This window comes from Paroedura picta, chromosome 3 (genome assembly GCF_049243985.1).
Source record: "Paroedura picta isolate Pp20150507F chromosome 3, Ppicta_v3.0, whole genome shotgun sequence".
In the NCBI taxonomy this organism is placed as follows: Eukaryota; Metazoa; Chordata; class Lepidosauria; order Squamata; family Gekkonidae; genus Paroedura; species Paroedura picta.
The window spans coordinates 176,383,697-176,411,308 of NC_135371.1; the positions used below are offsets into that span (position 1 = coordinate 176,383,697).

The 27,612-nt window shown below is 59.3% G+C and overlaps 2 protein-coding genes across 15 annotated transcripts in view; one reads left to right on the top strand and one right to left on the bottom strand.

Annotated features, from left to right (window-relative positions):
* SMARCA4 (SWI/SNF related BAF chromatin remodeling complex subunit ATPase 4) overlaps positions 1 to 16,323 on the top strand; it is a 76,862-nt gene extending 60,539 nt beyond the window's left edge. For 7 of the 14 annotated variants that reach the window (XM_077329882.1, XM_077329877.1, XM_077329886.1 and 4 more), the window contains 7 exons: positions 1,706 to 1,933; positions 6,228 to 6,481; positions 7,646 to 7,754; positions 13,587 to 13,688; positions 14,567 to 14,699; positions 15,285 to 15,424; positions 15,826 to 16,323. In XM_077329882.1, the coding sequence (XP_077185997.1) occupies positions 1,706 to 1,933; positions 6,228 to 6,481; positions 7,646 to 7,754; positions 13,587 to 13,688; positions 14,567 to 14,699; positions 15,285 to 15,424; positions 15,826 to 15,858 (999 nt within the window). In that variant the 3' untranslated portion in view covers positions 15,859 to 16,323. The remainder of the gene's footprint in view (positions 1 to 1,705; positions 1,934 to 6,227; positions 6,482 to 7,645; positions 7,755 to 13,586; positions 13,689 to 14,566; positions 14,700 to 15,284; positions 15,425 to 15,825) is intronic. The other 7 variants (XM_077329883.1, XM_077329885.1, XM_077329891.1 and 4 more) reach the window with 3 other exon arrangements.
* A 1,911-nt stretch (positions 16,324 to 18,234) lies between these two features.
* Positions 18,235 to 27,223, bottom strand: DNASE2 (deoxyribonuclease 2, lysosomal). The gene is made up of 7 exons (XM_077329893.1): positions 27,092 to 27,223; positions 26,682 to 26,811; positions 25,315 to 25,492; positions 20,924 to 20,999; positions 19,879 to 20,037; positions 19,151 to 19,348; positions 18,235 to 19,022 (listed from the first exon to the last, which is right to left on the bottom strand). The coding sequence occupies exons 2-7, from the start codon at positions 26,774 to 26,776 to the stop codon at positions 18,655 to 18,657; spliced, it is 1,074 nt and encodes a 357-aa protein (XP_077186008.1). The 5' UTR covers positions 26,777 to 26,811; positions 27,092 to 27,223; the 3' UTR covers positions 18,235 to 18,654.
* Between the last annotated feature and the right edge of the window lie 389 nt (positions 27,224 to 27,612).

A 27,612-nucleotide genomic window follows, 5' to 3' on the forward strand; every position in this document is an offset into this window, starting at 1 on the left:
TCCTGTCTGTCAAAAGGTGGGAGGGGGAGAAAGGGGGCCAGCGCACAGCCGCCTCATGGGGATGCCACAGTCTCCTTTGCTCCGTGCAGAGTGATCTGGAGTGCAGAAGGGAAGTGGGGCAGGAGCCTGGGCCTAACATGTTGATGAGGGTCTTCTCCGAGAGAGGAACTCTGGCCATAAACTAGAAGAGCACCTTGAACACCTTCTTAAATTTACTAGCCGGTCCTTGGTCTGCATTTAGTTACTCAATATCCAAGCTTATTGTCCAGTTGAAGAACTCTGGGCTAGATCACGTACTGCATCTGGAGATGCCAACTACAGCCAGTTTGCCCCTCCCTGGTGCTGGTTGCCAAGCGTCCTCCTCTTGCACCTTGTTGTGGGGCCGACCGAAAGGTGCACAGGGAAAAGGGGAGGTCTCTTCCACATCACCATGAGCTCCTTTCTTCGGGTCTTTGGGAGGAGGACAGAAATGTGGGTCCCTTCCCCTTTTAGCCAACGGGCATCTCTGTGTCAGATAACAAAAAGCCATTGTTGTTAATGGGAATGAGGAGGGGGGAGGCTTTTTTGTTCCCCACATTTCTCTCTCTGGTGGAAGCAAATGTGGCAGAAACGGTTTCCTGTGTCCAGGGCAGGTCCTTGGAGGTCTAGGCCAAGCCAATGGCTCCAAGGTGGCACCAGCCTGGGAACGGGTGCCTGGCGGTTTGCCTCTGCTCTGGTTGCCCTGACCGAGAGATGGCAGATACAGCTCTCCCCTTGTGGGTTCAGTACAAACGTTTGCATTTCCCTTATAAACCTTCTCCTTGCCTGTCTGGAAGGTATCAGGAGCGCCTGCGCATCCACATAAACTTGTGGGCATTACTTTCTGCCATGCTTAAGCCTGCCTCCAGCCCCATCCTTTAGACCACTGGCCCAGAAGTAGGACTGTCAGTCTCCCAGTATGGCCTGGAGCCCTCCCCCCCCCCCCCAAAAAAAAAGATTGCAGAGATCCAGCTCCTGACATTGGAGGATGGCCTCTATGGAACTGCCCTACTAAGCTCCCTTCCCTCCTGAGGCACCCCCACCCCAAAATCTCCAGGAATTCCCCAGCCCAGTGTTGGCAACCCTGATTGAAAACCTCCTTTCACTGGCAAAGCCCATTAATGTATTTGTCACCTGGCGTGTGTTCTGCAGCCCGGATGGACTGGCAGCCAGGAAGGGACATTCCGAGGTGTCCTGCCATTGCCGGCCTCTGCGGTCTGGTCCGCCCCCCCCCCCAGTGTTCCTTGCAGGTCTCCCATCCAGATGCTAGCCAGGGCCGGCTGTGCTTGCCTCTGAGAGCTGATGGGGTCGGATTTGCCTGGGATATCCGGGTGAGGGCGTTATTTGCGTAGTTACACTTTACAGATCTGCAGTGGGTCAGTGAAGTGATCTCAAGACCTCCCCGCAGGCCCTAATTTGCAACTTGCCAGTCCTCCGCTGAGCTGTCGTCTCCTTCATGCGCCTCAGCTCTGGTCTCACCCAGCCTGGGGACTTCTGTGTGGCTTAATGCTGACCTGCAGCTGCAGAAGCCTCAGGCTGCCTCCCAACGGTGGTGGTGGTGGTGCTTCAGGCCCCCTACAAGGCTCCGGGGAGGGCGGTATAGAAATATAATAAATAAATGAATAAGCGTTGGAGGGTCCAGCATGACGTGGCTTCAAGGCCTCACCCCGGGCTCCTCTCCTTGCAGCGCATGGATCTGGACCGCAGGCGGGAAGAAGCCCGCAATCCAAAGCGGAAGCCGCGCCTGATGGAGGAGGACGAATTGCCCTCTTGGATCATCAAAGACGACGCCGAAGTGGAGAGGCTCACATGCGAGGAGGAGGAGGAGAAAATGTTTGGGCGAGGCTCCCGACACCGCAAGGAAGTGGACTATAGCGACTCGCTGACTGAGAAGCAGTGGCTCAAGGTATACATGGTACAGCATCGTTCTCCAATGGTCTCCTAACATTTTCTATTTCTACCTGTGTCTGTGTCGTCTGTGCGCTTGAATGCAAGAGAATGCCCAAGGCCAGAAGCTTTGCTGGTCGGCCGAGATCCACCTCGACAGCCGCCAGGCTGGTGCCGCTTGGAACACTTTGCCGGAGCCAGAACAGTTCTCCATTAGGCTGCTTGTTTAGAACTGGGCTTTCCTCATTTAAAAAGAGGTGAGCTCTCACAAAGTGGACATTCACTGTGCCAGACAAAGCTTCTGTTGGGTATTAGTAAATGCGGTCGTGTTGTTGCAATATTACTAAATGTAAATTCAGTTGATCTCCTTGACAGATATCAGACATTTTCAGGTGCAGAAAGCCTTCTAGCTGTGCCACGGAGTATCCCTGCTACTTCTCTCTCTCTCTCCCTCTCTCTCTCTCCCCCTCCCTCTGGCCAGTAGGAGATTTAAGGAGGGGAGGGCTGGTCCTGTCCCAGGGAGCCCCTCCCTTCCTCCTGTGCTGCAATAGAACGGCATGCAGGATTGTTTAGTTGCGGCCTTTCACGTCGACCTGGACAGGATGAGATGCTTTTCCTCTCTAGCAGCAAGAAGAAGAAGAAGAGTGGGTGGGGTGGGTGAGGCTGAGAGAGCCCAGATATCACTGCCCGGTCAGAACAGCTCTATCAGTGCTGTGACTAGCCCAAGGTCACCCAGCTGGCTGCATGTGGGGGAGCGCGGAATCGAACCCGGCTCGCCAGATTAGAAGTCCGCACTCCTAACCACGACACCAAACAGCAAGCAGCCAGGCTGCTGCGTCAGGCTCTTTGGGGCTGGAGGAAAGGGTGCCGTGAGTTGAAACCTGGAGTTCTGCAGCAGAGGAGGAGGAGCTGCGTCCGCTTAAGACCAGCCTTTTGGAGAGTGTGCTGAAGACAGAGAACGAAGGTCAGGAGCTGAGGGTCTTTTCCAGAGGGCATCTCGGTTCTCCTCAGCACGGGGCCAGAGGAGTCTGCCCCACTCAGGACAGCCGTCGTTCTTGTTGCCGGAAGAAGATGGAGATTAGGCGTCCCTCTTCGGACTTCCTGCCTGCCGGAGGGGAGAGGCCTGCGGATCGCGTGGAAGGAAGGGGCCTACAGTGCAGGGACCAAGGGGCCTTCTGCTTCCATTTCTACCAGTGCAGGCGTTCTCCTTCCCATCAAGGACATCGGAGTCATCGGAGCGCGTGGTCACTTCTTTCCAAAACATTTTTGTGCCAGTTTCATGCGGTGGTCTGTAAAGTGTTGCCAAGTCGCAGTGGACTTATGGCCCCCCTGTAGAGTGGGCAAGGCCAGAGAGGCCCCCTGGGCTGCCTGGGGGGCCCCCCTCCAAGTCCAGAGAAGAGGAGGCCGAGAGGGCACAGGACGGCTCTCTCCACGGATTAGAAAGGAGGACGGAGAAAGGCTCCGGTGGGCAGCAGAGGAGAGCACCCACAGCAATGGGCTTAAACTGCGCGTGGAACGATGTCAGCTAGATATCAGGGGGGAAATTTCACACTCAGAGTAGATCATAAGTAGAATCAGCTGCCTACAGAGGTGGGGAGCTCCCCCTCACTGGCTGTCTTCAAGCAGGACAGATCCTTCTCCTGGATGCTTGAGGCTGATCCTGCACTGAGCAGGGGGTGGGACTAGATGGCCTGCATGGCCCCTTCCCACTCTAGGATTCTAGGAGTCCAGTTCAGCAGTGGAAGGGGCTGCCTCAGGAGGTGGGGAGCTCCCCCTCACTGGCCATCTTCAAGCAGCAGCTGGACAGATCCTTCTCCTGGATGCTTGAGGCTGATCCTGCACTGAGCAGGGGGTGGGACTAGATGGCCTGCATGGCCCCTTCCCACTCTAGGATTCTAGGAGTCCAGTTCAGCAGTGGAAGGGGCTGCCTCAGGAGGTGGGGAGCTCCCCCTCACTGGCCATCTTCAAGCAGCAGCTGGACAGATCCTTCTCCTGGATGCTTGAGGCTGATCCTGCACTGAGCAGGGGGTGGGACTAGATGGCCTGCATGGCCCCTTCCCACTCTAGGATTCTAGGAGTCCAGTTCAGCAGTGGAAGGGGCTGCCTCAGGAGGTGGGGAGCTCCCCCTCACTGGACATCTTCAAGCAGCAGCTGGACAGATCCTTCTCCTGGATGCTTGAGGCTGATCCTGCACTGAGCAGGGGGTGGGACTAGATGGCCTGCATGGCCCCTTCCCACTCTAGGATTCTAGGAGTCTAGTTCAGCAGTGGAAGGGGCTGCCTGAGGAGGTGGGGAGCTCCCCCTCACTGGCCGTCTTCAAGCAGCAGCTGGACAGATCCTTCTCCTGGATGCTTGAGGCTGGTCCTGCACTGAGCAGGGGGTGGGACTGGATGGCCTTCATGGCCCCTTCCCGCTCCAGGATTCTGTGAGTCTAGAGCCGACCTGCTAGCTTCCAAGATTGATGAGGATTGGGTCTGGCCTGGGCCATCCAGTTCAGGGTACCGATCCCGGACTGTCCCTTCAGAAGTGAAGCGTCAGGCGCTTTTTGTTCTTGGGGACCGAAGCAAAGGAAGAAGCTGAGATTTCAGAAGAGCAAGTAAGGAAATGAGCTTTGCCTATTTGTTCCTCTGCTGAAGCTCACACCAGTTCAGTATCCCAGAATTGTTTCAGACTTTCTGAGAGAACTTCCCTGGCTATGAAGGAGATGGGGACTCTCAGAGAATTAACCCAGAACGGACGACTGCTTCCTCAAAGAAGATCCTTCAAGATCCTTTGCGGCTCATCTCCATACACCTCAAAAATGCCTAGATCCTTCTGCTGGTTCCTTGATCCCAGGAGAGAGGGGCCATCCTATGAAAACCCTCGCCGGAGAGGTTGGGAAGTCGCTGTTACTGAGTGACGTGGCACGTTGGCTTGCCTCAGCATGATGCCTGACTGTGCAAGTGGCAAAGAGACACTCCCAGATGCCTCTCTGGCTACCTCCAGTTCTGATTGGCTGTGCCTGCGTTCCTGTGTCATCAAAAGAAAAACTGGTTTTATGTGTTCCCTCCAGTGGTGGACAGACGTATCCTGCAGATCTATCCTTCGATCCCGACAGCCTTTCATAAAGTCCACATTGGGGGGACGTGGGGACTAGCTAGACTTGTCGGCTGCCCTCCTTGTGCTCAGAAGAAGGGACAGAGCAGCCAACTCGCTGTAGGAATGCCCTGCATCCCTCAGAAGAGGCGTCTTCCCTCATCAAAGTGAACGTGCAGCTTTTTAAAAGTCAAGGACCGTCTTCTCCATCTTGCCCAAGTCCTGTCCCAGAGAGAAGGGACCGAACAGTCTGTATCATGTCTGAAATGCTTTCACGGTCAGGGCAGGATACACAGAAACAGAACTGGGGGAACCTTCAAGACACCCCATTGCAAAATCAGAGCGCTAAAACACTTGAGGTCCCTAAAACGACGAAGTTGCCACTTGACAATCCAAATCCTCGCTTCCAGTCCTGCCCAAGACTTAGTTAGCACGCACTCCACCCCACAGGTTGTACCTGCATTTTCAGCTTGCAACTGCAGTTCCCTGGGGAGTTGGGTGACCACCTGCTGGGAAGGGTCGGGGGATTGAGCCTCTGTTCTGTGGGCCTCTAACCGTTCTGCGGTCAAACCACCCTTGCTGCCTACATCGGTGGCATGGCGTGGGCGTGGGCAGACAGAAAAGGGGATTGCTTTGGCCCATGCCGGCAGGACGCCCTCCCTTTATGAGCCCCATTCCAGTTTGTGGACGGTGTCAGCATTACAGCCTCGGGCTCTGCTGCTCCGGGGGCCAAGTCCGTGAGAACCTCCAGCCATGTGTGATTCCAGACAAGGAGAGCTGGGCAGTTTTACTTGTGAGGTTTCCCGCTTCTGTTATACATGGCCTGCAGTCCGCTCCCCTCTGTTCCTCTCCTCTTGCCTAACCTGAACCATTCGTATCCGTAGTTGACTGGTGCTTAAGCGGCCACAGGTTTCTTTGCAGCTCTGGAAGAATTTGCAACCGAGCTGGTGGGAAGGGGCGTCCCCACGCCTGGCTCCTCCCTCTGCAGAGTCCCCGCCTGCCGGCCCTGTTTAACACAAGAAGGAAGCTCGTAGGTAAGAGAACCAGCTTTCCTTTCCCACCCGAAGAGCCGCCACCTTCCGTGTTCCTCAACCCCTTAAGCTGGGGAGTGACGGCCTCCGGGAGCCCCCCTTCTAGTGGCCGATGGCGTGGGCTTGTGTGAGTGTTCGTGGTATGTGCCCTGCAGTGCGGTCTCTTCATGCTTGTGGTTCATTTTACCTGGCTGACTGTGCCTCTCCTGTCTGTAGGCCATCGAGGAGGGCACCCTGGAGGAGATAGAGGAGGAGGTGCGCCAGAAGAAGTCCTCGCGCAAGCGGAAGCGCGACGTGGATGTCGGCTCCTCCACCCCCACCACCAGCACCCGCAGCCGGGACAAGGACGAGGAGAGCAAGAAGCAGAAGAAGCGGGGCAGGCCTCCCGCCGAGAAGCTCTCGCCAAACCCGCCCAACCTCACCAAGAAGATGAAGAAGATTGTCGATGCCGTGATCAAGTACAAGGACAGGTGACGGAGCCGGGGAGCCTCCTCCTCCTCCTCCTCCTCCTGCTGCTGCTGCTGCGGCATCACGGGGGGTCGGGGAGATCGGGCAGCTCTCGGCTCAGGGCAGCAAGCGTTGGAAGCTGCCCATTGACCAGAGCTGGCCACTCCTTTGGCCAGCCTAAAATGGGGAGACGCCTTGGATCGGCTCATTTACCTGACCAAAAAATAAAGAGGGGTCAAAGCGGTGCATCCTTTTAAAGATTTTATTTAAAAAAATAAAACTAGGAGAATGAGGAACAAGCACGGCTAAGACAGGGCAGTCTCTTGGGCATCATTTCTTTTTTCTAAGCAAGAGCAAAAGTTGTAGGAGGACAGGTCTGTCAGTGGCTTACAAGCCTTGGAGAACCTCCATGTTCAGAGGCAGTCAAGCTCTGAAACCCAGAGCTGTGAGGCAACATCAGGGGGTTGCCTGTATGCTACAGGGTTGCCCCCCCCCCGAGAAACTGGTTGGCCACTGAGTGAGGCGGGAGGCTTGACCGGATGGACCCTCCCTGGTCTGACCCAGCAGGGCTGTTTCTTCTGCTTCCGAACTGGGAAAACAAGGTTGGTTCTGACCAAAGAGAAACAGATGCCTGTTTGTCAGAAATGTAGGCATAGCTCACTAGGCTGAATCAGGCTGAAGGCTGGAGGGCGGCTTGAAAGGCCGGCAGTAACCACTTGATGGGGGCTGGGAGCTTTCTAACAGTGGAAGGCTCTGCTGGAGACAAGGACCAGAGAGGCTTCTCCCAGTTAGTGCTTTATAATGGGGTGTGACCGTCAAAATCTGATCAGTCATGAAAACACAGTGATTACACCTGGGCAATATCAGTCATTTGGTATATTCACCGCTGTGCATCCTATCCCTTCCCATCCTGGGTGTCTGCAGGGCTTGAGCTCTCTTCTGCTCCTAGCACAGCCAGCCCCTGGCCTGCCTTCCCGCCCTCTCTGCCTTGCGTTCCCATTGCCTTGTTGAAACTGGGCAGGAGCAAAGCTTGTTCCTCAGACTTGGCCACTGTGTTGGGCTGGGGAGGGGGGGGCATTGGGCTGGCCCAGCAGGACTTATCTTGTGTTCTTGAGCTTGAATGTTCTTGTACTCAGGGAAAAGAGGCTTTCTGTTTTTTAATGGTCTCTCCTTTCGTTGTCTTGTAGCAGCAGTGGACGGCAACTGAGTGAAGTCTTTATCCAACTTCCTTCTCGTAAGGAGCTTCCGGAGTACTATGAGCTCATTCGCAAGCCGGTGGATTTCAAGAAAATAAAGGTAATTTAGCCAGTGGAGGATGCGCAGGGGAGCTTGCCTTCTTGTCACTTGGCTGCATCCCCATAATCCAGCCCTGGCCAGCCGATGGGCAGCTCACTTCTGGCCGTTCTTGTCCAGTCCCAAGGTGGGCCCCACAGTCCATCTTGTCACAGTATGCAGTTCACCTGGCAAGTCCTCCTAGGCAAGCAGCTCTGCCCCTCCCTCCCCTTCCTCCATTCTGCCATCACTGCTGTGCGATCCTCAGTTTCTGTCCTGGCTGTTTCCACCCAGAGTAGAACCACAAGTTCAGGTTGGTGGCTTTCAATGCTTCATGAAGGTGTTGAGCAGAAGCCAACATGTGGTCCATGTGGGGTTCAGCACCCTGATCCTCCTCACAGTAGCCAGCCAGTTCTCCTCACAGTAGCCAACCAGCCAAGTCCAACAACAGTATGGAGGCCGAGGCCTTCCCCTGAGAAGACCCTCAGAAGAGCCCTACTGGGTCAGGCCAGGGAGGGTCCCTCCAGTCCAGCCTCCTGTCTCACACGGGGGCCAGCCAGTTCCTCTGCAGGGCCAGCCACAGTGCAGAGAGGCCGAGGCCTTCCCCTGAGAAGACCCTCAGAAGAGCCCTGCTGGGTCAAGCCAGGGAAGGTCCCTCCAGTCCAGCCTCCCGTCTCACCCAGGGGCCAGCCAGTTCCTCTGCAGGGCCAGCCACAGGGCAGAGAGGCCGAGGCCTTCCCCTGAGAAGACCCTCAGAAGAGCCCTGCTGGGTCAGGCCAGGGAGGGTCCCTCCAGTCCAGCCTCCCGTCTCACCCAGGGGCCAGCCAGTTCCTCTGCAGGGCCAGCCACAGGGCAGAGAGGCCGAGGCCTTCCCCTGAGAAGACCCTCAGAAGAGCCCTGCTGGGTCAGGCCAGGGAGGGTCCCTCCAGTCCAGCCTCCCGTCTCCCCCAGGGGCCAGCCAGTTCCTCTGCAGGGCCAGCCACAGGGCAGAGAGGCCGAGGCCTTCCCCTGAGAAGACCCTCAGAAGAGCCATGCTGGGTCAGACCAGGGAGGGTCCCTCCAGTCCAGCCTCCCGTCTCACCCAGGGGCCAGCCAGTTCCTCTGCAGGGCCAGCCACAGGGCAGAGAGGCCGAGGCCTTCCCCTGAGAAGACCCTCAGAAGAGCCCTGCTGGGTCAGGCCAGGGAGGGTCCCTCCAGTCCAGCCTCCCGTCTCACCCAGGGGCCAGCCAGTTCCTCTGCAGGGCCAGCCACAGGGCAGAGAGGCCGAGGCCTTCCCCTGAGAAGACCCTCAGAACAGCCCTGCTGGGTCAGGCCAGGGAGGGTCCCTCCAGTCCAGCCTCCCGTCTCCCCCAGGGGCCAGCCAGTTCCTCTGCAGGGCCAGCCACAGGGCAGAGAGGCCGAGGCCTTCCCCTGAGAAGACCCTCAGAAGAGCCCTGCTGGGTCAGGCCAGGGAGGGTCCCTCCAGTCCAGCCTCCCGTCTCACCCAGGGGCCAGCCAGTTCCTCTGCAGGTCCAGCCACAGGGCAGAGAGGCCGAGGCCTTCCCCTGAGAAGACCCTCAGAACAGCCCTGCTGGGTCAGGCCAGGGAGGGTCCCTCCAGTCCAGCCTCCCGTCTCACCCAGGGGCCAGCCAGTTCCTCTGCAGGGCCAGCCACAGGGCAGAGAGGCCGAGGCCTTCCCCTGAGAAGACCCTCAGAACAGCCCTGCTGGGTCAGGCCAGGGAGGGTCCCTCCAGTCCAGCCTCCCGTCTCACCCAGGGGCCAGCCAGTTCCTCTGCAGGGCCAGCCACAGGGCAGAGAGGCCGAGGCCTTCCCCTTCCCCTGAGAAGACCCTCAGAACAGCCCTGCTGGGTCAGGCCAGGGAGGGTCCCTCCAGTCCAGCCTCCCGTCTCACCCAGGGGCCAGCCAGTTCCTCTGCAGGGCCAGCCACAGGGCAGAGAGGCCGAGGCCTTCCCCTGAGAAGACCCTCAGAAGAGCCCTGCTGGGTCAGGCCAGGGAGGGTCCCTCCAGTCCAGCCTCCCTTCTCACCCAGGGGCCAGCCAGTTCCTCTGCAGGGCCAGCCACAGGGCAGAGAGGCCGAGGCCTTCCCCTGAGAAGACCCTCAGAAGAGCCCTGCTGAGTCAGGCAAGGGAGGGTCCCTCCAGTCCAGCCTCCCGTCTCACCCAGGGGCCAGCCAGTTCCTCTGCAGGGCCAGCCACAGGGCAGAGAGGCCGAGGCCTTCCCCTGAGAAGACCCTCAGAAGAGCCCTGCTGGGTCAGGCCAGGGCCAGCCAGTTCCTTTCCTGATGACAAATTACCCTGTCACAAGAAATGTGAAGTGGCACATTGAATTATGTTACTCTCCAGTGTCCTGCAGGGCTTTCTCCCCTCTGAAAGAAAAGGTTCAGTGTGGGGGTGTTTCTGAATGCCTAGTCTGCCAGCAGGGGCCAGGGGAGTCTTTCACCAGCATTGGCTCTCCCTGCCTTTATGGACCAAGCCCTGGCAACATCTGAAATGAGAGCAAGGCAATGTGCTCTTTGTGGGACTGCCCTCGAAGGCTGTCTGGAAGCAAAAGCAACAACAAGCACCTTTTAAATATATAATTGGATTTATAGCCCTCTGCTCTCAAAAATCGGGTTGCAGCAGGTCACACCAAGGAAAATCCATACAATAAAATCCTATAAAACCCCATTAAAACCCAATTACTACAAAATGTAAAATTTCGACAGATGGCAAAAAAACCCAACAACCCATGGCCCTCCTTAAAGCAGGAAGGCCCTTGTGAGGGCAGCACCTGCCCTAGCACTGGCCCCGACCATAAACCTGGTGGGAGAGCTCTATTTTGCAGGCCCTACAGAAAGAGGAAAGATCTCCAAGGATCCGCAGCTCCTCCAAGAGCCCATTCCACCAGGTGGGGGCCAGGACAGAGAAGGCCCTGGCCCCGGATGAGGCCAGATGAGCATCCCTGGGGCCAGGAACGGTCAGCAAGTTCACCAACGTAAGGCCCTGCCAGGGTCATAGGGCAGAAGACGGTCCCTCAAATATGTGGGCCCCAGACCGTGAAGCGCATTATATATTGGCATATATCATGATGACAAAATGCATAGTAAGACCAGGGTACAGAGTATCTTGAGTTCCCGGAGCCTAATAGCCATTTGCAAAACTTTAGCCTCCCCTGTCAATTATATCAGGATCCTGACTAGAGACATCTTGGTGTTGTGGTTAGGAGGGCAGGCTTCTAATCTGGCATGCCGGGTTCGATTCTGCGCTCCCCCACAAGCAGCCAGCTGGGAGACCTTGGGCTCGCCACAACACTGATAAGGCTGTTATGACTGAGTAGTGATATCAGGGCTCTCTCAGCCTCACCCACCTCACAAGGTGTCTGTTGTGGGGAGAGGAAAGGGAAGGTGACTGTAAGCCCCTTTGAGACCCCTTCAGGGAAAGAAAAGCAGCAAATAACCAATTCTTCTTCAGTAATCTCAGGGCTCTCTCAGCCTTCCCTCCCTCACAGGGTGTCTGTTGTGGGGAGAGGAAAGGGAAGGCGACTGGAAGCCGCTTTGAGACTCCTTCGGGTAGAGAAAAGCGGCATATAAGAACCAATTCTTCTTCTTGAGTAATCTCAGGGCTCTCTCAGCCTCCCCTCCCTCACAGGGTGTCTGTTGTGGGGAGAGGAAAGGGAAGGCGACTGGAAGCCCCTTTGAGCCTCCTTTGGGTAGGAAAAAGCGGCATCTAAGAACCAACTCTTCTTCTTGAGTAATCTCAGGGCTCTCTCAGCCTCCCCTCCCTCACAGGGTGTCTGTTGTGGGGAGAGGAAAGGGAAGGCGACTGTGAGCCCCTTTGAGACTCCCTTGGGTAGAGAACCAACTCTTCTTCTGCTTGTTCTAGAAAGAAAAAATGGTATCTTATGGCCATCAGAAAAACTATTCCATTTGGTTGGGAGTACATTAAGGACAGTAAATATGGCATCATATAGTTTGCCATGCCATGTAGTTTCTATAGGGTCTTGTTTCCCATGGGCAGAGTCTGCATGTCTCTGGAATCTTCTGGAATCTCCCAGCCATCGCAGCTGGAGGCAAAATATTAAACCTAATGTTAATATTAAATATTAAACCTAGCAAGCATGGGCCTGTGTTGCTGTGAGTTGGCCAAATGATAAAATAGGGAGCAAACTTATCGGGGAATGGTGTAATTCCTAAGAAGGGTGGAGGACAGGTTTTCCCAACGGCTTCGTTTGGAGCGTGAAGCTCAGTAGCTAGGACTTTGCATTTTATAATTTGATATATTCTGATGATGTTGCTGGAGCTCAGGCCGAACAATCCAAGAGTTTTGATTTTTTGCTCAACATAATTTAACCAGTTGGAGGACTCTTGTTCTGAGAGCATTAGGAAAGTAAAGCTGGAAGATTCAGAATTAGGAATTAAACGGAGCCAAAACTTAATGGTTGGGAGCCACGCCCGAGGCCGTAGCACTCTTTGATTTGTTTCTAAACAGTTTGCAGCATCAGGAACTCAGCTGGGGATGCCCAAGATTCTAGGCAAGAAACAGGATTGACTGTCCTCAGCTGCTTGGCTACAAGCACTTACCCCTAACGGGACGCCATGGAGAAGCGGAGAGCGTGGCTTAGCATTAAAAGCGATGCCGGTACAAACTGGTTGCCCTTCGTACAGAAAACTCAGGCAACGGCCAAGGGGCCATTCTTTGCAGCATTTCTGAGATGGTTCCATGTGCAGTCCAGCTCACGTTGAAATGAGAATGTACTCCCAGATGTTTGAAGTGTGTGTCTTGTTCACAAACATTCCCTGGAAGGTTCCAACTATAAGGTTTCCATGATTTTACAAAAACGAACACTTTGGACTTCCCATAATTCAATGTAAGCCTGCTGGTGTCACAGTATGCCAGGCAGCGGCTAAGACGGGGTTTCAGGCCGACTTTTGAACGAGACATAAAGCAGCGGGCCAAGCCTGGGACAGTGTGCAGAGACAGGAGTGCAACACAGACACTGTCTCCCTCCAGGCTTGCACCAGTTTGCTCCTGGGCCCCATCCAAGGGCCTGGTATAGGCCTCTGAAGCCCTGTGGGCTGGAGCCAGCAGACCTGAAGGGCCACCCGCTCCCACGTTCACTCTGGCCGCCTGCGGCTGGGTAGGCAGCCCTACGAGAAAGAGCCTTCTCAGTCGTGGCACTTCCTTTCTGGAGAGATTTATCTGTCTTCCTCTAATGTGGACTTCCTCCAGCTTTCTTTGTCCTGTTTCACGTCCCTCAGGAATTATTATCGGCCTCCTCCTCGGTTGCTGCTGTTGGGTGTCTTCCTGGACATAGATCTATGCCTTCCTTTAAGCGTTCTTAATGTTGACATGTTTTTCACGCTTGGCACTTGCCTCCTTGGGGCTGCTGCTGTTGGCTACAGTCTGGTGTTTATATTCTCTTGGGCCGCTCAGTCGTCGGAATTGCCCCTAAACAGACAGGCAGGCAGTTGGTGTGTTGGTGTGCATCTGCTGCTGTCCTCCACACTTTCCACAAGCCACAGAGCACTGGAGCACGTGGACGGGTGGCCTGGTAGAAATGTTGTGGGCCAGAAGCCCTTTGCCATCGAATGCATCCCCCCCCCCCCGCCCCCTGGAAGCCTCCCCATGGCTCGATCTGACTGGGGCGAAAGCAAGCCAGAATAGGCTGCACGGGGCTTGTTCCTGCGTTCCCCCTTCTTGACGTTCTGTTTGTTCTGGGCTGGCTGAAGGAGTCACTTTTTGCAGTTAGGATGGGGCAGCATCAGGGGTGTGGGCAGCGGGGGTCAGATGGGCATCTGTCAATACTGTTGTGCAGTTACCGCACAAAACAGACTTTGATTCTCCTCCCCTCACACACGCACACAACTATTTTTTTCAGGAGCGTATCCGGAACCACAAGTACCGTAGCCTGAACGATCTCGAGAAGGACGTCATGCTCTTGTGTCAGAACGCCCAAACGTTCAACCTGGAGGGCTCTCTGGTAAGACGCCCCCCCCGCCCCCCCCCAGCTGCCTTCCCTCCTCCAGGCGCCTCCGTCCCCCCTGCTCTGAGTCCCCAGGGGCCTGGCTCTTCTGCTGGAAACTGAGCTTCCCCAATGTTCAGCTGTGCCCTCTTCACTGTGCCAAGGGTGGAGTTGCTGGAGTGGTCACTGGGCTTGCACAGAACTCTTTGCAGCAGAGGGCTCTTGGTTCCGCAAGATGTCCAAGAATTGCCTGGTTGCTGGGAAGTTCACCACTGTGAGCTGCCCAGGTGGGGAAATTGCTAGACGTTTATGTAGCCAGGAGTTCGTGGCTTGCCCGGCAGTCTGACACTGAAGGGCCCTTTGAAACCATCTGTTGTGCTTGTCATTTGTGCCTAACCGCCGGCCTGTTGGTGTAACGTCTGCAATATTGCCGCGAGTTTTGGCTGTTCCAAAGCGCCTTCTCTAAACTACCAGTGATGGGGACGGTGGGGGATAGCGGATAAAGGGTCGGCTTCGGAGCAGGAGCTGGAGGCCCAGGTTGAGATCCCTTCTGTGCCACGGAGGCTGGCCAGGGGACCTTGGGCCAGGCACACAGTCCTCTGTTCATACCACAGAGGCCCTGGGAGAAAACTGCAAATTATCTGCACTGGGCCTTGTGTGCTACACTTGACAACTCTCGGGGTGCCTTCCCACTCTGTCTCCTCAGTCTGAGCTACACCACAGGGCTGTTGTTGCGCATAAGCCGTTTGGGGTCCTAGTCGGGGACAAAGGCAGGGTAGGAATGAGGTGAAATAAACGGATGCCGCTTGAGTCAGAGGCAGCGAAGCAGAAAGGGCAGAGCCGAGGGGAAACGTCCAGGGCGTGACGGGCCTGTTTCCGTTTGTGGTTCTCTGCAGATTTACGAGGACTCCATCGTGTTGCAATCTGTCTTCACCAGCGTGAGGCAGAAGATCGAAAAAGAGGAAGACAGCGAAGGGGAGGAGAGTGAAGAGGAGGAGGAAGGAGAAGAAGAAGGATCCGAGTCGGAGTGTGAGTCGTCTCCTGCCTGCATCCTCTCCTGAGCTTTTCGGGGGGACTCCATGTGTGTGTCTGTCTGTTTCCGCAAAATGGGGGCTGACCCCGAAGGAGCGGAGCCCTCACTGGGCCCTGCCTGGAACAGGAGTTGCTCTAGGGCAGACGGGGGATGCTCAGCCCACTTCTCCTTCTGCAGCCTTGATCTGGAGGAGGAAAGTTTCCCCCTCAGGAAAACCAAGGGAAGGGCCTTGAGGCAGACCTTTCTCTGGGTTCCTCAGTGCTGGGCCAGTAGATGCTGCATTGTGATTTCGCCAAAAAGGCAGTGATCACAAAGAGGGGGAGGGGGCCCCAGCATGGTGCCCATGGGCTCCCTGGGGCCACAAACATCTTCCCCGGTGCCCACTGAGTGTTGTAGTAGAAATCCTGGTCAGCCATTGGCTTAGCTGTGCGGATTAAACCAGCAGCTCCCCCTGCAGCAGAGCAAGCCCGAGCGCCACGAGGGCAGGAGGGCAAGCGCCAGTCCTGCTCTGCCAGGCCTCTTTGGGGAGAAGAGGGAGGCTGGCCCCAGCCCAGGGCTCAGGGTTCCCCTTTCCATTCCAGCTCGTTCCGTGAAAGTGAAGATTAAACTGGGCAGGAAGGAGAAAGCACAAGACCGCATGAAGGGCCGGCGGCGCACGAGCCGTGGATGCCGGGCCAAGCCAGTTGTGAGCGACGACGACACTGAAGAGGAGCAGGAGGAGGTGACTGCGGCGGCCACTGCCTTTTGACCCGGCCAAGACATGGGGGGGCGGGGAGGGGACACTTGTAAGCAGACACGGCAGAGGGGTCACGGGGTGGGACCCTCAGCATCCGTTTTCCGGTCCCTGCAGCCGAGGAGACGGTAGGCCAGTCCCCCTTTCTCAGCTCAGGCTCCCTCGCAGGAAGGTTGTGAGGATAAATCGGGGGGGGGGGGGATCCTGCCTGCTGCCCTGAGCACCTCTGGGGAAAGGTAGATTCACACCTGAGAGGCCAGACTCAAGAGTCAAACCTCCCTTGGCTGGGCCTGAGTTGGCATGTGAGTCTTTGGGGAAAGAGTGAGGTTTCTAAACTGCCCTAACTGAAGAAACGCAGCTAAACAAGCGGATCTCTTTCTGTTTCTCAGGATCGCTCAGGAAGCGGCACGGAAGACGATTAAGCGACATTCCCAGCGTGCGGACCCAACCGCCGGGTCGGCGCTCCTTTTAGCTGCAACGGGAAGCCAGAACGTGGTGTCAGACGGGGGTGAAACTGACTCTTCCATATTTATACTGCCGCGAAGACGGAGGCCGTTGGTGTCCTGCCTGGTCTTCACTCCGGTAGCAATTTGTAACAGCATTAACTGTTTAAAAAAAGGATTATGAATTGGGGAACACTTGATATATATATATTTTTTTCTTTTTATGGCAGTCCTAGTTTCAGTTGCAGTATTGAATCACTGTAGTTTTAACCTGTGGGTGCATGCGTGTAGCAGTCCCCGCCTCGTGCTGTCCTTTAGGGAACAGGCAGAACGGCCATCTGCCCCGCCGGGTGAGGGCTGTGTCCGTGTCACTGGATTTCAAACAGTAATAAATTAAGCAAAAAAAAAAAAAGAAAAAGCAAGAAAAGAAAACCTGAAGACCAACCACTCTCTCTGGAGGCTCTTTCTTTCCTCTCCTCTGCTCTCCTGCCCGGCTGGCCCTTCCTTGGATGGAAAGAGGGCCGGCGGCCAGGCTGCACACCTCCCAGCTGGTCTTGCCCAGGTCAGCTAACCCTGCGTTGGCAGGAGGAGATGATCTTCTCGGCCAGGGGTCCCCAACCGTTTCGAGCCTGTGGGCATCTTTCGAACTCTGACACGGCATCATGGGCGCAGGTGGCCACAAAACTCATTTTCAGGCCCCAGTTCACTTTCAGGCCCCCAGTGGAGATCCTTGTGCTGGGGTGGCAGCTGCTGCCCAAATCCCACCTGGCCCTTCCCTCTTTCCAAAGCCCCTTGGTGGGCACCCGGCATCGAGTCCAGCACTGTGGCGCCCCCTGGCACCTTGTTGGGGACCTCTGCCCTAGGCTCTCCTCCAGCCCGAGCACCCCTTTGCTACTTCCAGAGGTCTGGCCATGCTTGCTGGTTGCAGCGCTCATGAACATCACAGCACGGCCAACCTGCACGTGGCTCCCAGCTACTACTTTACCCACCGGTTTGAAAGACAGAAATTGCTGCCAGAGGATGTGGTGATGGCCACAGAAAAAAAACGCTTCTAAAGGGGAGAAGTCCATCAATGGTCTCGGGACCCTCCGTATTCAGAGGCATCAATCCTCTTGCATCCCAGAGCCAGGAGCCCTTGAGGGAAGGCCTCGGCCTCTCTGCCCTGAGGCTGGCCCCTGGGTGAGACAGGAGGCAGGACTAGGTGGCCCTTCACTGGTCTGATCCAGTCGGACCCTCCTCGCCAGCCAGCAGGGGGAGAAAGGGCCAGGAGGACCGCAGTGGTGGGACGTGGTGGATATTGTTGGGGTGCAGAATCTTCTCCCTCTTCACAGTGGATCTCCTAACCATGTCAAGCTGGCAGCACACCCAGAAATGTGGAGGGGGCCCTGGAGACCAAGCCTACCTCGACCCGTGCTGATGGGCTTTTATTAAGTATATTAAGTGTGTGTGTGTGTGTATACACACACACAAAAAAACCCTGTGCTGGCTCCCTGCGCTGTGTGCGAACACAAAAAGGCTCACAATTGGAATTGCTGGCTTTTCGCCCACAGCAGTAATATGACCTCTGAGTTTGGGCAGACCAATCCGGGGCTCAGCATGGTTCCCCCTCAAGCCCAAATCCTCTGGCCGCAGAGCAGGCGACAGATCTTGGATGGGCCCCCACAGGGCTTGGGGTTCCGGATTCATCAGCCTCAAGTTATGTCACTTGTTTAGGGCCAAGATGGACAGTTGCTTTTTAAAATAAGTGGGATCAGCGTTGCCCAACTTGGGTCCCCTGAAGCCACACAGCAGGCCCTGAGGCAGGACTCCCACGGCACAATGGGGGGCAGGGGGAGCTGTTGCCTTCCCCTCCAAGCCTTTGCCCCTCCCCAAAATGGGGGGGGGGGTTATGTCCCCATCTGTGCTGCTCTGCACCCACAGAATACAGCACGGGAAGCAGGAACAGCAGGGAAATAACTCCCTGCCCACAATGGCTCCCCCACCTCCAGCTCCCGATGGTCTTCTGAGCCCCTGTGGGCCCCCCCTTTATTCTTCCATAGCCTTCCCCCCAAAATGCCTTGTCTCTGCTCCCCCCTCCCTGCTCTTTCCCAGGGCTGGGTTGGGGCCGGAGTCTTTCCCCTCCGGTCCCAGGTTGGCCCATGTGGGGTGGATGATACGCAGAGGAGACGGCTTCCTAGGCTCCTGCTGCTGTCTGTGCTTATTTTTAGTTTAGCCTCTCCCCACAGTTTCCTCGTCTCCCACCTGCTCCCTCCTGAGAGCTCCGTCCCTCTCTGCACCTGCCCAGGCCAGAGAGCTTGATGGGCCACGAACTCTACCTGCCCGTGGCGCAGGACGAAGGACACGGTCACGACTCTCTCTCAGCAAAGACGAGTCCAAATGTTTACTCTTTCTCCAAGCACAATTGATTTCCAGCAACAGAGACAGGAGGTAGTGCGCCTGCTGGGCAGGGAGGAGGTCCCAGGTTCTGTTTCCAGTTAAGGGGGCCCGGGGAAGCCCACCACCCACCAGAGAAGGCGACAGCACCCCGGCAGACCAGTGGCCGGACTCAGACCAGTGGTGGCTCCTAGAAAGGCACAGTTGAGGAAGGGCCACAGCCGACCCCCACGAGGATCCTGAGCACACCGGGCATGCATTAACTTACTGCAGTCCCCTGCAAAAAGGGAAGGGGAGGCTACCTTTGTGGGGGGTGGGGGACGCAATCAGCACCCTGTTTTCATGTTGTCAGTGCCTGGGGGTTGGGAGGGGACCGCCAAGGGGGCCAGTGCCTGCGGGCCGCTACCCTCCCAGCAGAGCCCCCCACGGCCCTTCGCAATGCTTGTGATCCTTCACCAAGGCGCGGAAGGTTTTCCAGACGGCTGGGTCCCGGACGCAGAGGGTGCCTCCCCCCCGCCACTCCTCGGCATGGTTACGGTTCAGGTCTCCGATGCAGGCCCAGCCAGAATCGCTCCGGTTCGCCACGCACCACTTGGAGTGGTCCACCATGGTGGGGAACTTGGGACCCGGCTCAGGGAAGCCCACCAGCTCCACGTTGTAGGTGTGGAAGGGCCCCGAACAGTTGGAGGGCAAGATCCCTCGGGATCTCTGCCAGAACTCGACGTAGAGATCGCTCTCGAGAGCCTGGGCCAGCCAGCCTGAGTACAGATCTGGGGGAGGGGGGGGGGAGGAAGGGGGGGGGGTCAGGGCTCTCAAGAAGCCCAAAGGCAAAGAGCTGGTAAGACATGGGAGGGGGGACCCCAACCCCCCCCCCCCCCGGCCTCCCCGTCTTGCTTACCATCCCCAAAGAGGCCGAACTTGGCAAAGCTGATGAATTCCTTGCCCTCCACGGACGTCAGGGCCACGCTGGAGTTCCAGGGCTCCTGCTGGACGTGGCCCCCCCTGGAAACATTCAGCAGGGCGGGCAGGTCCTGGGCAAAGGTCCCGGCCACCCGAGAGTCGTACACAAGAGGGTCGGTGAAGAGGAGTTGTCTCCCTGGAGAGCAGAAGGCGAAATAACCAGGAAGCCCCGGGCTATTGGGGGCCGTGGCTCTCAACAAAGCCTCCGTCCAGGAAGGCAAGTGGCCCTCCAAGGCAGGCAGGCAGGCCGCAGCAGCTCTGCTCAGAGGGGGTCCTCCTGGGGGTGACCGAAGGGCCCGGTCGGCTGAGAAGGGCTGTCCCCTGCCCTGGGCACGTGCGGAAAGAGCAGCCAGGGCCCAGAGGCATCCTTGGAACTCAGGCTCCCGTTTGCCCCTTCCCTCGTGGCCCATTAGAATCCTAGAATCATAGAGTTGGAAGGGGCCATAGAGGCCATCTAGTCCAACCCCCTGCTCAACGCAGGATCAGCCCAGAGCATCCTAAAGCAGGGGAAAGGCTGGCAGGCTGTTTGGGGCAGGGCCCTGGCTGCTCCGCTCTCTCTCATTCACCGCATCCCTCTGCCTCCCCGGGAGGAAGTCGGCACCAAGGCTGCCCTCCAGCCCCCTCCTCCTCCTCCTCCTCCCCCCCAGGATTGTTCCGCCCACCTACCGATCTCTTTGAACTGGCTGTAGGGGAAGGTCACACACAGGAAGCTCTGCCCATTGGGCAGGGCGCTTCGAGGCCAGCTGCAGTTCGTCTGGAGGTCCGGAAAGTGCGGGGTGCTGTGGAGGAGCCAGAATCCCTGAGCCGCATCCAGCACGATGGCGCCTGAGGTGGGCAGGGCAGAGGGGGTCACAGGGCAGGCAGCGACCCAAGCAGGTGCACAGAAGGAGGCTGCCCACCAGGCAGAGGAGGAGCGGCACAGTGAAGGTGCTGAACAGATGCCAGGGCCAAAGAGGAGTGGGAGGCTCGGCTTGGGTACGGCCACCCATTGGCCTGGGTTTAATTCCCAGGAGAAAACAGTGAAGCAAATAAACATCTCGGAACCAGGGACGGGTGGGCAGGTGGACCCTTCTTCCCTGTTGTGTATAGAGGGCAGCGGCCGGAGGGACCTCCTGGCTTCGTATCATCAGTGTGACGCTCTTTATGAATGGAACGCGACCTTCAGGGCCCCCTGCTTTGGGAAGGGCCCTGGTCTCCTCCTCCAGCACAAGGGGAAGGAACGCTTGCCCTGCGTCTGGTCCTTCTGTTACTGCAACCCCAACACCCCACAGGATGGGCCAGGCTCCTTCTCCCCATATTGCTGCTGGGGATAAGGCACAGAAGAGACCAGGCAGAGGAAGTGGCATCACCCAGGCAGGCCCCCTGACCCACCCATCCGGCTCTTGGCTATGGCACAAGATCGCTGGCACGAAGCTTCTAGGAACACCCAAAGGTCCACTTGGTCCAATTTGTGCCCTTCCCTGTGGCCCCCAGTTCCGCCTGTCCTCCTGGGGAGGGGAGGGGGGGGCCGGCCAACCGCTCCCCCTCTGGCAGGCAGGGACCCCTCCCCCTGCCCATTCTGGGCGCACAAGCAGAGAGGGGCCGGCGGTCCAGGCAGCTGCTCTCCACACTGACAGACACTCCCCACGTGGCACAGCAGGGGTCCCCGAAAAAGCCTCTCACCTTCAGAGCGGCCGCCCTCCACCGAGGGCCCTCTGGGCGGGAGCCTTACCTTTGGTGTGGCCTTTGCTGGAAGAAGAATTTCCTGGCGGCTCGTCATTGTACAGGACATAGGCCACCTCCTCCTCCTGGCAGGCAACAGGACAGAGGGGCCATGAGAGGACCGGTCGAGGCCACCCCGCGTGGGACTTGCAGGCCCTGCTGCTCTTTCGCTTCCAGGATTTGTCCCATATTTCTTCTCCCAGACACTGGGGGGGGGGGATCTCCCTCACAGAGTCTGCCCAAAGCATTTTGAGGGAATCAGATACAACCCCCCTCCCCAGGCAGGCAGATGAGATTTAGGATTTTGGGCCACTTTTACTGAGCGACGCGCTGACATAATTTCTTGGACTGCAGGGAAATGTCTCAAGAGGCACAAATTATTTTGGCCAGCCGTTGTCATCCCCAATTCTGAGTACACAGAAGTGTGGAAGAACACTGTCACGGCCCAAATAGATGCATCTCTGAACCAACCACAGATGTTGGGGGAAGGCCTCGGCCTCTCTGCCCTGTGGCTCGCCCTGCAGAGGAACTGGCTGGCCCCTGGGTGAGACGGGAGACTGGACTGGAGGGACCCTCCCTGGCCTGACCCAGCAGGGCTCTTCTGAGGGTCTTCTCAGGGGAAGGCCTCGGCCTCCCTGCCCTGTGGCTGGCCCTGCAGAGGAACTGGCTGGCCCCTGGGTGTGACGGGAGGCTGGACTGGAGGGACCCTCCCTGGCCTGACCCAGCAGGGCTCTTCTGAGGGTCTTCTCAGGGGAAGGCCCCGGCCTCTCTGCCCTGTGGCTCGCCCTGCAGAGGAACTGGCTGGCCCCTGGGTGAGACGGGAGACTGGACTGGAGGGACCCTCCCTGGCCTGACCCAGCAGGGCTCTTCTGAGGGTCTTCTCAGGGGAAGGCCTCGGCCTCCCTGCCCTGTGGCTGGCCCTGCAGAGGAACTGGCTGGCCCCTGGGTGAGACGGGAGGCTGGACTGGAGGGACCCTCCCTGGCCTGACCCAGCAGGGCTCTTCTGAGGGTCTTCTCAGGGGAAGGCCTCGGCCTCCCTACCCTGTGGCTGGCCCTGCAGAGGAACTGGCTGGCCCCTGGGTGAGACGGGAGGCTGGACTGGAGGGACCCTCCCTGGCCTGACCCAGCAGGGCTCTTCTGAGGGTCTTCTCAGGGGAAGGCCTCGGCCTCTCTGCCCTGTGGCTGGCCCTGCAGAGGAACTGGCTGGCCCCTGGGTGAGACGGGAGGCTGGACTGGAGGGACCCTCCCTGGCCTGACCCAGCAGGGCTCTTCTGAGGGTCTTCTCAGGGGAAGGCCTCGGCCTCCCTGCCCTGTGGCTGGCCCTGCAGAGGAACTTGCTGGCCCCTGGGTGAGACGGGAGGCTGGACTGGAGGGACCCTCCCTGGCCTGACCCAGCAGGGCTCTTCTGAGGGTCTTCTCAGGGGAAGGCCTCGGCCTCCCTGCCCTGTGGCTGGCCCTGCAGAGGAACTGGCTGGCCCCTGGGTGAGACGGGAGGCTGGACTGGAGGGGCCCTCCCTGGCCTGACCCAGCAGGGCTCTTCTGAGGGTCTTCTCAGGGGAAGGCCTCGGCCTCTCTGTCCTGTGGCCGGCCCTGAGGAGGAACTGGCTGGCCCCTGGGTGAGATGGGAGGCTGGACTGGAGGGATCTTCCCTGGTCTGACCCAGCAGGGCTCTTCTGAGGGTCTTCCCAGGGGAAGGCCTCGGCCTCTCTGCCCTGTGGCTGGCCCTGCAGAGGAACTGGCTGGCCCCTGGGTGAGACGGGAGGCTGGACTGGAGGGATCCTCCCTGGTCTGACCCAGCAGGGCTCTTCTGAGGCTCTTCTCAGGGGAAGGCCTCGGCCTCCCTGCCCTGTGGCTGGCCCTGCAGAGGACCTGGCTGGCCCCTGGGGGAGACAGGAGGCTGGACTGGAGGGACCCTCCCTGGCCTGACCCAGCAGGGCTCTTCTGAGGGTCTTCTCAGGGGAAGGCCTCGGCCTCTCTGCCCTGTGGCCGGCCCTGAGGAGGAACTGGCTGGCCCCTGGGTGAGATGGGAGGCTGGACTGGAGGGATCCTCCCTGGTCTGACCCAGCAGGGCTCTTCTGAGGGTCTTCTCAGGGGAAGGCCTCGGCCTCTCTGCCCTGTGGCTGGCCCTGCAGAGGAACTGGCTGGCCCCTGGGTGAGATGGGAGGCTGGACAGGAGGGACCCTCCCTGGTCTGATCCAGCAGGGCTCTTCTGAGGGTCTTCTCAGGGGAAGGCCTCGGCCTCTCTGCCCTGTGGCTGGCCCTGCAGAGGGACTGGCTGGCCCCTGGGTGAGACGGGAGGCTGGACTGGAGGGACCCTCCCTGGCCTGACCCAGCAGGGCTCTTCTGAGGGTCTTCTCAGGGGAAGGCCTCGGCCTCTCTGCCCTGAGGCTGGCCCTGCAGAGGGACTAGCTGGCCCCTGGGTGAGACGGGAGGCTGGACTGGAGGGACCCTCCCTGGCCTGACCCAGCAGGGCTCTTCTGAGGATCTTCTCAGGGAAAGGCCTCGGCCTCTCTGCCCTGTGGCTAGCCCTGCAGAGGAACTGGCTGGCCCCTGGGTGAGACGGGAGGCTGGACTGGAGGGACCCTCCCTGGCCTGACCCAGCAGGGCTCTCCTGAGGGTCTTCTCAGGGGAAGGCCTCGGCCTCTCTGCCCTGTGGCTGGCCCTGCAGAGGGACTGGCTGGCCCCTGGGTGAGACGGGAGGCTGGACTGGAGGGACCCTCCCTGGCCTGACCCAGCAGGGCTCTTCTGAGGGTCTTCTCAGGGGAAGGCCTCGGCCTCCCTGCCCTGTGGCTGGCCCTGCAGAGGAACTGGCTGGCCCCTGGGTGAGACGGGAGGCTGGACTGGAGGGGCCCTCCCTGGCCTGACCCAGCAGGGCTCTTCTGAGGGTCTTCTCAGGGGAAGGCCTCGGCCTCTCTGTCCTGTGGCCGGCCCTGAGGAGGAACTGGCTGGCCCCTGGGTGAGATGGGAGGCTGGACTGGAGGGATCCTCCCTGGTCTGACCCAGCAGGGCTCTTCTGAGGGTCTTCCCAGGGGAAGGCCTCGGCCTCTCTGCCCTGTGGCTGGCCCTGCAGAGGAACTGGCTGGCCCCTGGGTGAGACGGGAGGCTGGACTGGAGGGATCCTCCCTGGTCTGACCCAGCAGGGCTCTTCTGAGGCTCTTCTCAGGGGAAGGCCTCGACCTCCCTGCCCTGTGGCTGGCCCTGCAGAGGACCTGGCTGGCCCCTGGGGGAGACAGGAGGCTGGACTGGAGGGACCCTCCCTGGCCTGACCCAGCAGGGCTCTTCTGAGGGTCTTCTCAGGGGAAGGCCTCGGCCTCTCTGCCCTGTGGCCGGCCCTGAGGAGGAACTGGCTGGCCCCTGGGTGAGATGGGAGGCTGGACTGGAGGGATCCTCCCTGGTCTGACCCAGCAGGGCTCTTCTGAGGGTCTTCTCAGGGGAAGGCCTCGGCCTCTCTGCCCTGTGGCTGGCCCTGCAGAGGAACTGGCTGGCCCCTGGGTGAGACGGGAGGCTGGACTGGAGGGACCCTCCCTGGCCTGACCCAGCAGGGCTCTTCTGAGGGTCTTCTCAGGGAAAGGCCTCGGCCTCTCTGCCCTGTGGCTAGCCCTGCAGAGGAACTGGCTGGCCCCTGGGTGAGACGGGAGGCTGGACTGGAGGGACCCTCCCTGGCCTGACCCAGCAGGGCTCTCCTGAGGGTCTTCTCAGGTGAAGGCCTCTCTGCCCTGTGGCTGGCCCTGCAGAGGAACTGGCTGGCCCCTGGGGGAGATGCGAGGCTGGACTGGAGGGGACCCTCCCTGGCCTGACCCAGCAGGGCTCTTCTGAGGGTCTTCTCAGGGGAAGGCCTCGGCCTCTCTGTCCTGTGGCTGGCCCTGCAGAGGAACTTGCTGGCCCCTGTGAGAGAAGGGAGGCTGGACTGGAGGGACCCTCCCTGGTCTGACCCAGCAGGGCTCTTCTGAGGTTTTTATAAAATTTGAGTCCAGTCAGGCACTCTTAAGAACAACCAAGTTTCATTCAGGGTCTAAGCTTTTGTATGCAAGCACACTTCTTCAGAATTTCCTCAGCCATTCTTTCCGCAGTCTCTGAAGAAGAGTGACCTGCACACAGAAGCTTCTACCCAGAATACAAGTTTGTGGGTCTTCAAGGTGCCTGGCTGGACTCCAACTTTGTCCTGCTGCTCCAGACCAACAGGACAGCCCCCCGGGATCGATGTTGTGTTCCTCCCCCTGGTGCCTCCCTTTCCCATTAAAACGCCCCTGCACAAGAGCAAGGCTTCTGACCCCAAGAGGACCTCGCAGGATGAGCAAGGGTCCTGATCCCCTCTACAGGGGAGGCCTGGTTCGGCCCCCACCCCTGGGTGCTTGCAAAGCGGTTCTCTCTTTGCCTCACGGATCCTTCCCAAAGACTCACCCGCCTCCGCATGGCTTCCCCGTAGAGCTGCTGCAGAGTCCGGCCCACGGCCCCCTCCGAGCTGTTCATGAGATGCCTGCCTTCCACCCAGCCCTGGGTGTGCTGATCTTGGTACATGTAGCGCATCCCTTCTGCCGGGGAGCGGTGGTGGGATTTGGGCAGTTTGTAGACAATAAACCTGTTGCAGAGAGGCTGCCTGAGCAGGCAAGAGAGCCCGGCCTCTTGGAAGACCATAGCCCTGGGTCCCCAGCTTCCTCCAGGGGAGGGAGATCAGGTAGGGCTTCTGCCCAGCCAACCCTGGGCCTCACCCCCTGGCAGCAGGGCCCAACAGACACACACACAAGCACCCCGTCTCCCTGGCACCCTATCCAGGCACTGCCAGGCCCCAAATGCAAGGGGAGAGCAAATCCTCTTCACGAGGGCAGGAGGGGGCACCCCACCGTCCCCCTCCCAGGTGAAGCAGAGAAGGCAAAGGCAGCTAAGCCTCCATTCCAGCCGGCAGCTGACCACCACGAGGCAAATCAGGGGAGGGCCCTGTGCCAAAAGCCCCCCTTCCCGTTATCGGAAAAGGGCAGAAAAATGCAAATCCCCACCACGACCTCCTTCCCACAGGCCTTTCCTGCACACAGGCCGCCTGGCTTGCCTTTCCAAAGAGGGTGTGGGGGGCAGAGGCCTGATCCAGTCCCCGCCTCTGGCGGCAGCAAGATGCTCGCCTCCCTTCCTGCTTGCAGGCAGCATCGGGCCCAATGGACGCCTGGCCCGTGGGGCTCCCCTATTGCCCCCCCAGAGAAATGTAAGCACCCCTTGTTCCAGCACAAGGCAGCAAGTGCAGTGGCTGAGATTTCCTCAGGAGAGCCGCTTCTGAGCACGGGCCCTTTTCCAAATCCAGAGGTCTGCTGAAGTGTGTTGACGTTTACACCTGGAATAAAACCTGACTCCTCTTCCAGGTGCTGCCGGATCAAGCTCTGTCCTGCTCCCCTCCCCCAATGAGGTCGCAGGGGGATCAGGGAAAGAGGGGTGGATGCCCTCGCCCACACATCTCTGAAAGCCCCCCACAGGGAGGGCACATCGGCCCTGCCCCAGAGGGGTGTGAGGGGACACCCCCGCCCAGCCGCCCCTTGTCCTCCTGCAACAGTTGGCATGCCCCCCCCACCTGCTTTGGACCACAAACCTCTGCACCTACACCTGGCAGTGTGGCTCCCCCAAATGCCACGGGGTGGGCCTTCCCGTCTCCCCCTGCCCAGAAGTGCCCACCGGGAGGGCAGACTGTGCCTCCCACCAGCTCTTCTTCAGGCCCTCCAAGGAGCCCCCTGCCAGGGGTGGGGTGGGGGGGTGGGGGGCCCAGAGGGAGGGGGGTTGCCACGCACCAGTCCACGGGCTGCCCGGCGTCGTCGTAGCAGGAGATGCTCCCCCGGGCAGGGCGGGAGGCCAGGGCCGCGGCCAGGAGCAGGAGGCGGAGCATGGCGAGTGGGGGGGGGGCGCAGGGTTAGGGTTTCCCTGCAAGGAAAAAGTCAGCAGCGTCAGCCCACCCGCCCCCTCTCCCCCCCCCCCCATGGACACGAGAGGGGAAGATGCCCCCGGGCACTCCTGCCGGCGTCGTGCCTCTGGGCATACACAGAATGCCCCCCTCCTCCTCCTCCCCTGAGCGAAGCCCGGGGCTGGGCACGGAGAAGCGGCAGGCGGCCTCCGGGCGCGCCGTAGGGAGCCTGCCCAGCCGGGGGCTTCTCCAAGCGGGCGCGCAGGGCCGGGGCGGAGGGCTGTGCGGGGCGCGCCTTACCGGGCTCCGGGAGCGAAGGCACCGCCGGCGGACTGACCGCCACTTCCCGGGGGCCGGTCACAAGCGCGGCGGCGGCGGCGACGGCACGCCCTACGCGGGGCGGGATCGCCAAGGCTGGGCTGGGCTGGGCTGGGGGGCTGGGCTGGGCTGGAGTCCCGCCTCGGCGCCGCTCTGGGCCCGGCAGCGCCGCAAGGAGCGAGCCCGAGCAGGACTGCGAAGAAGCCCCCGGCCCAGACCCCTCGTCGCACTGGGTCCAAGCGACCCCTGGCCCGGCAGCAGGCTGGACGAGCGGGAGGGCTCCAGCCACCCCCTGGATGTTGGCATCCCCCTTTGACGCGCCCGCCCTTGAAGCGCAGTCCTGGCTCCTCGGACGGCAGCTGCTCTCCAAGGTCTCCTCCGTCAACGAGCGGGTGGTCCTCCTAGCTGGAGATGCTGCAGGGATTCAGAGCTCTGCCCCGGAGCCAACACAGGAAGCTGCCTTCTGCTGGATCCGTCCGTCAACGTCTTCTTCCTCTGGTCAA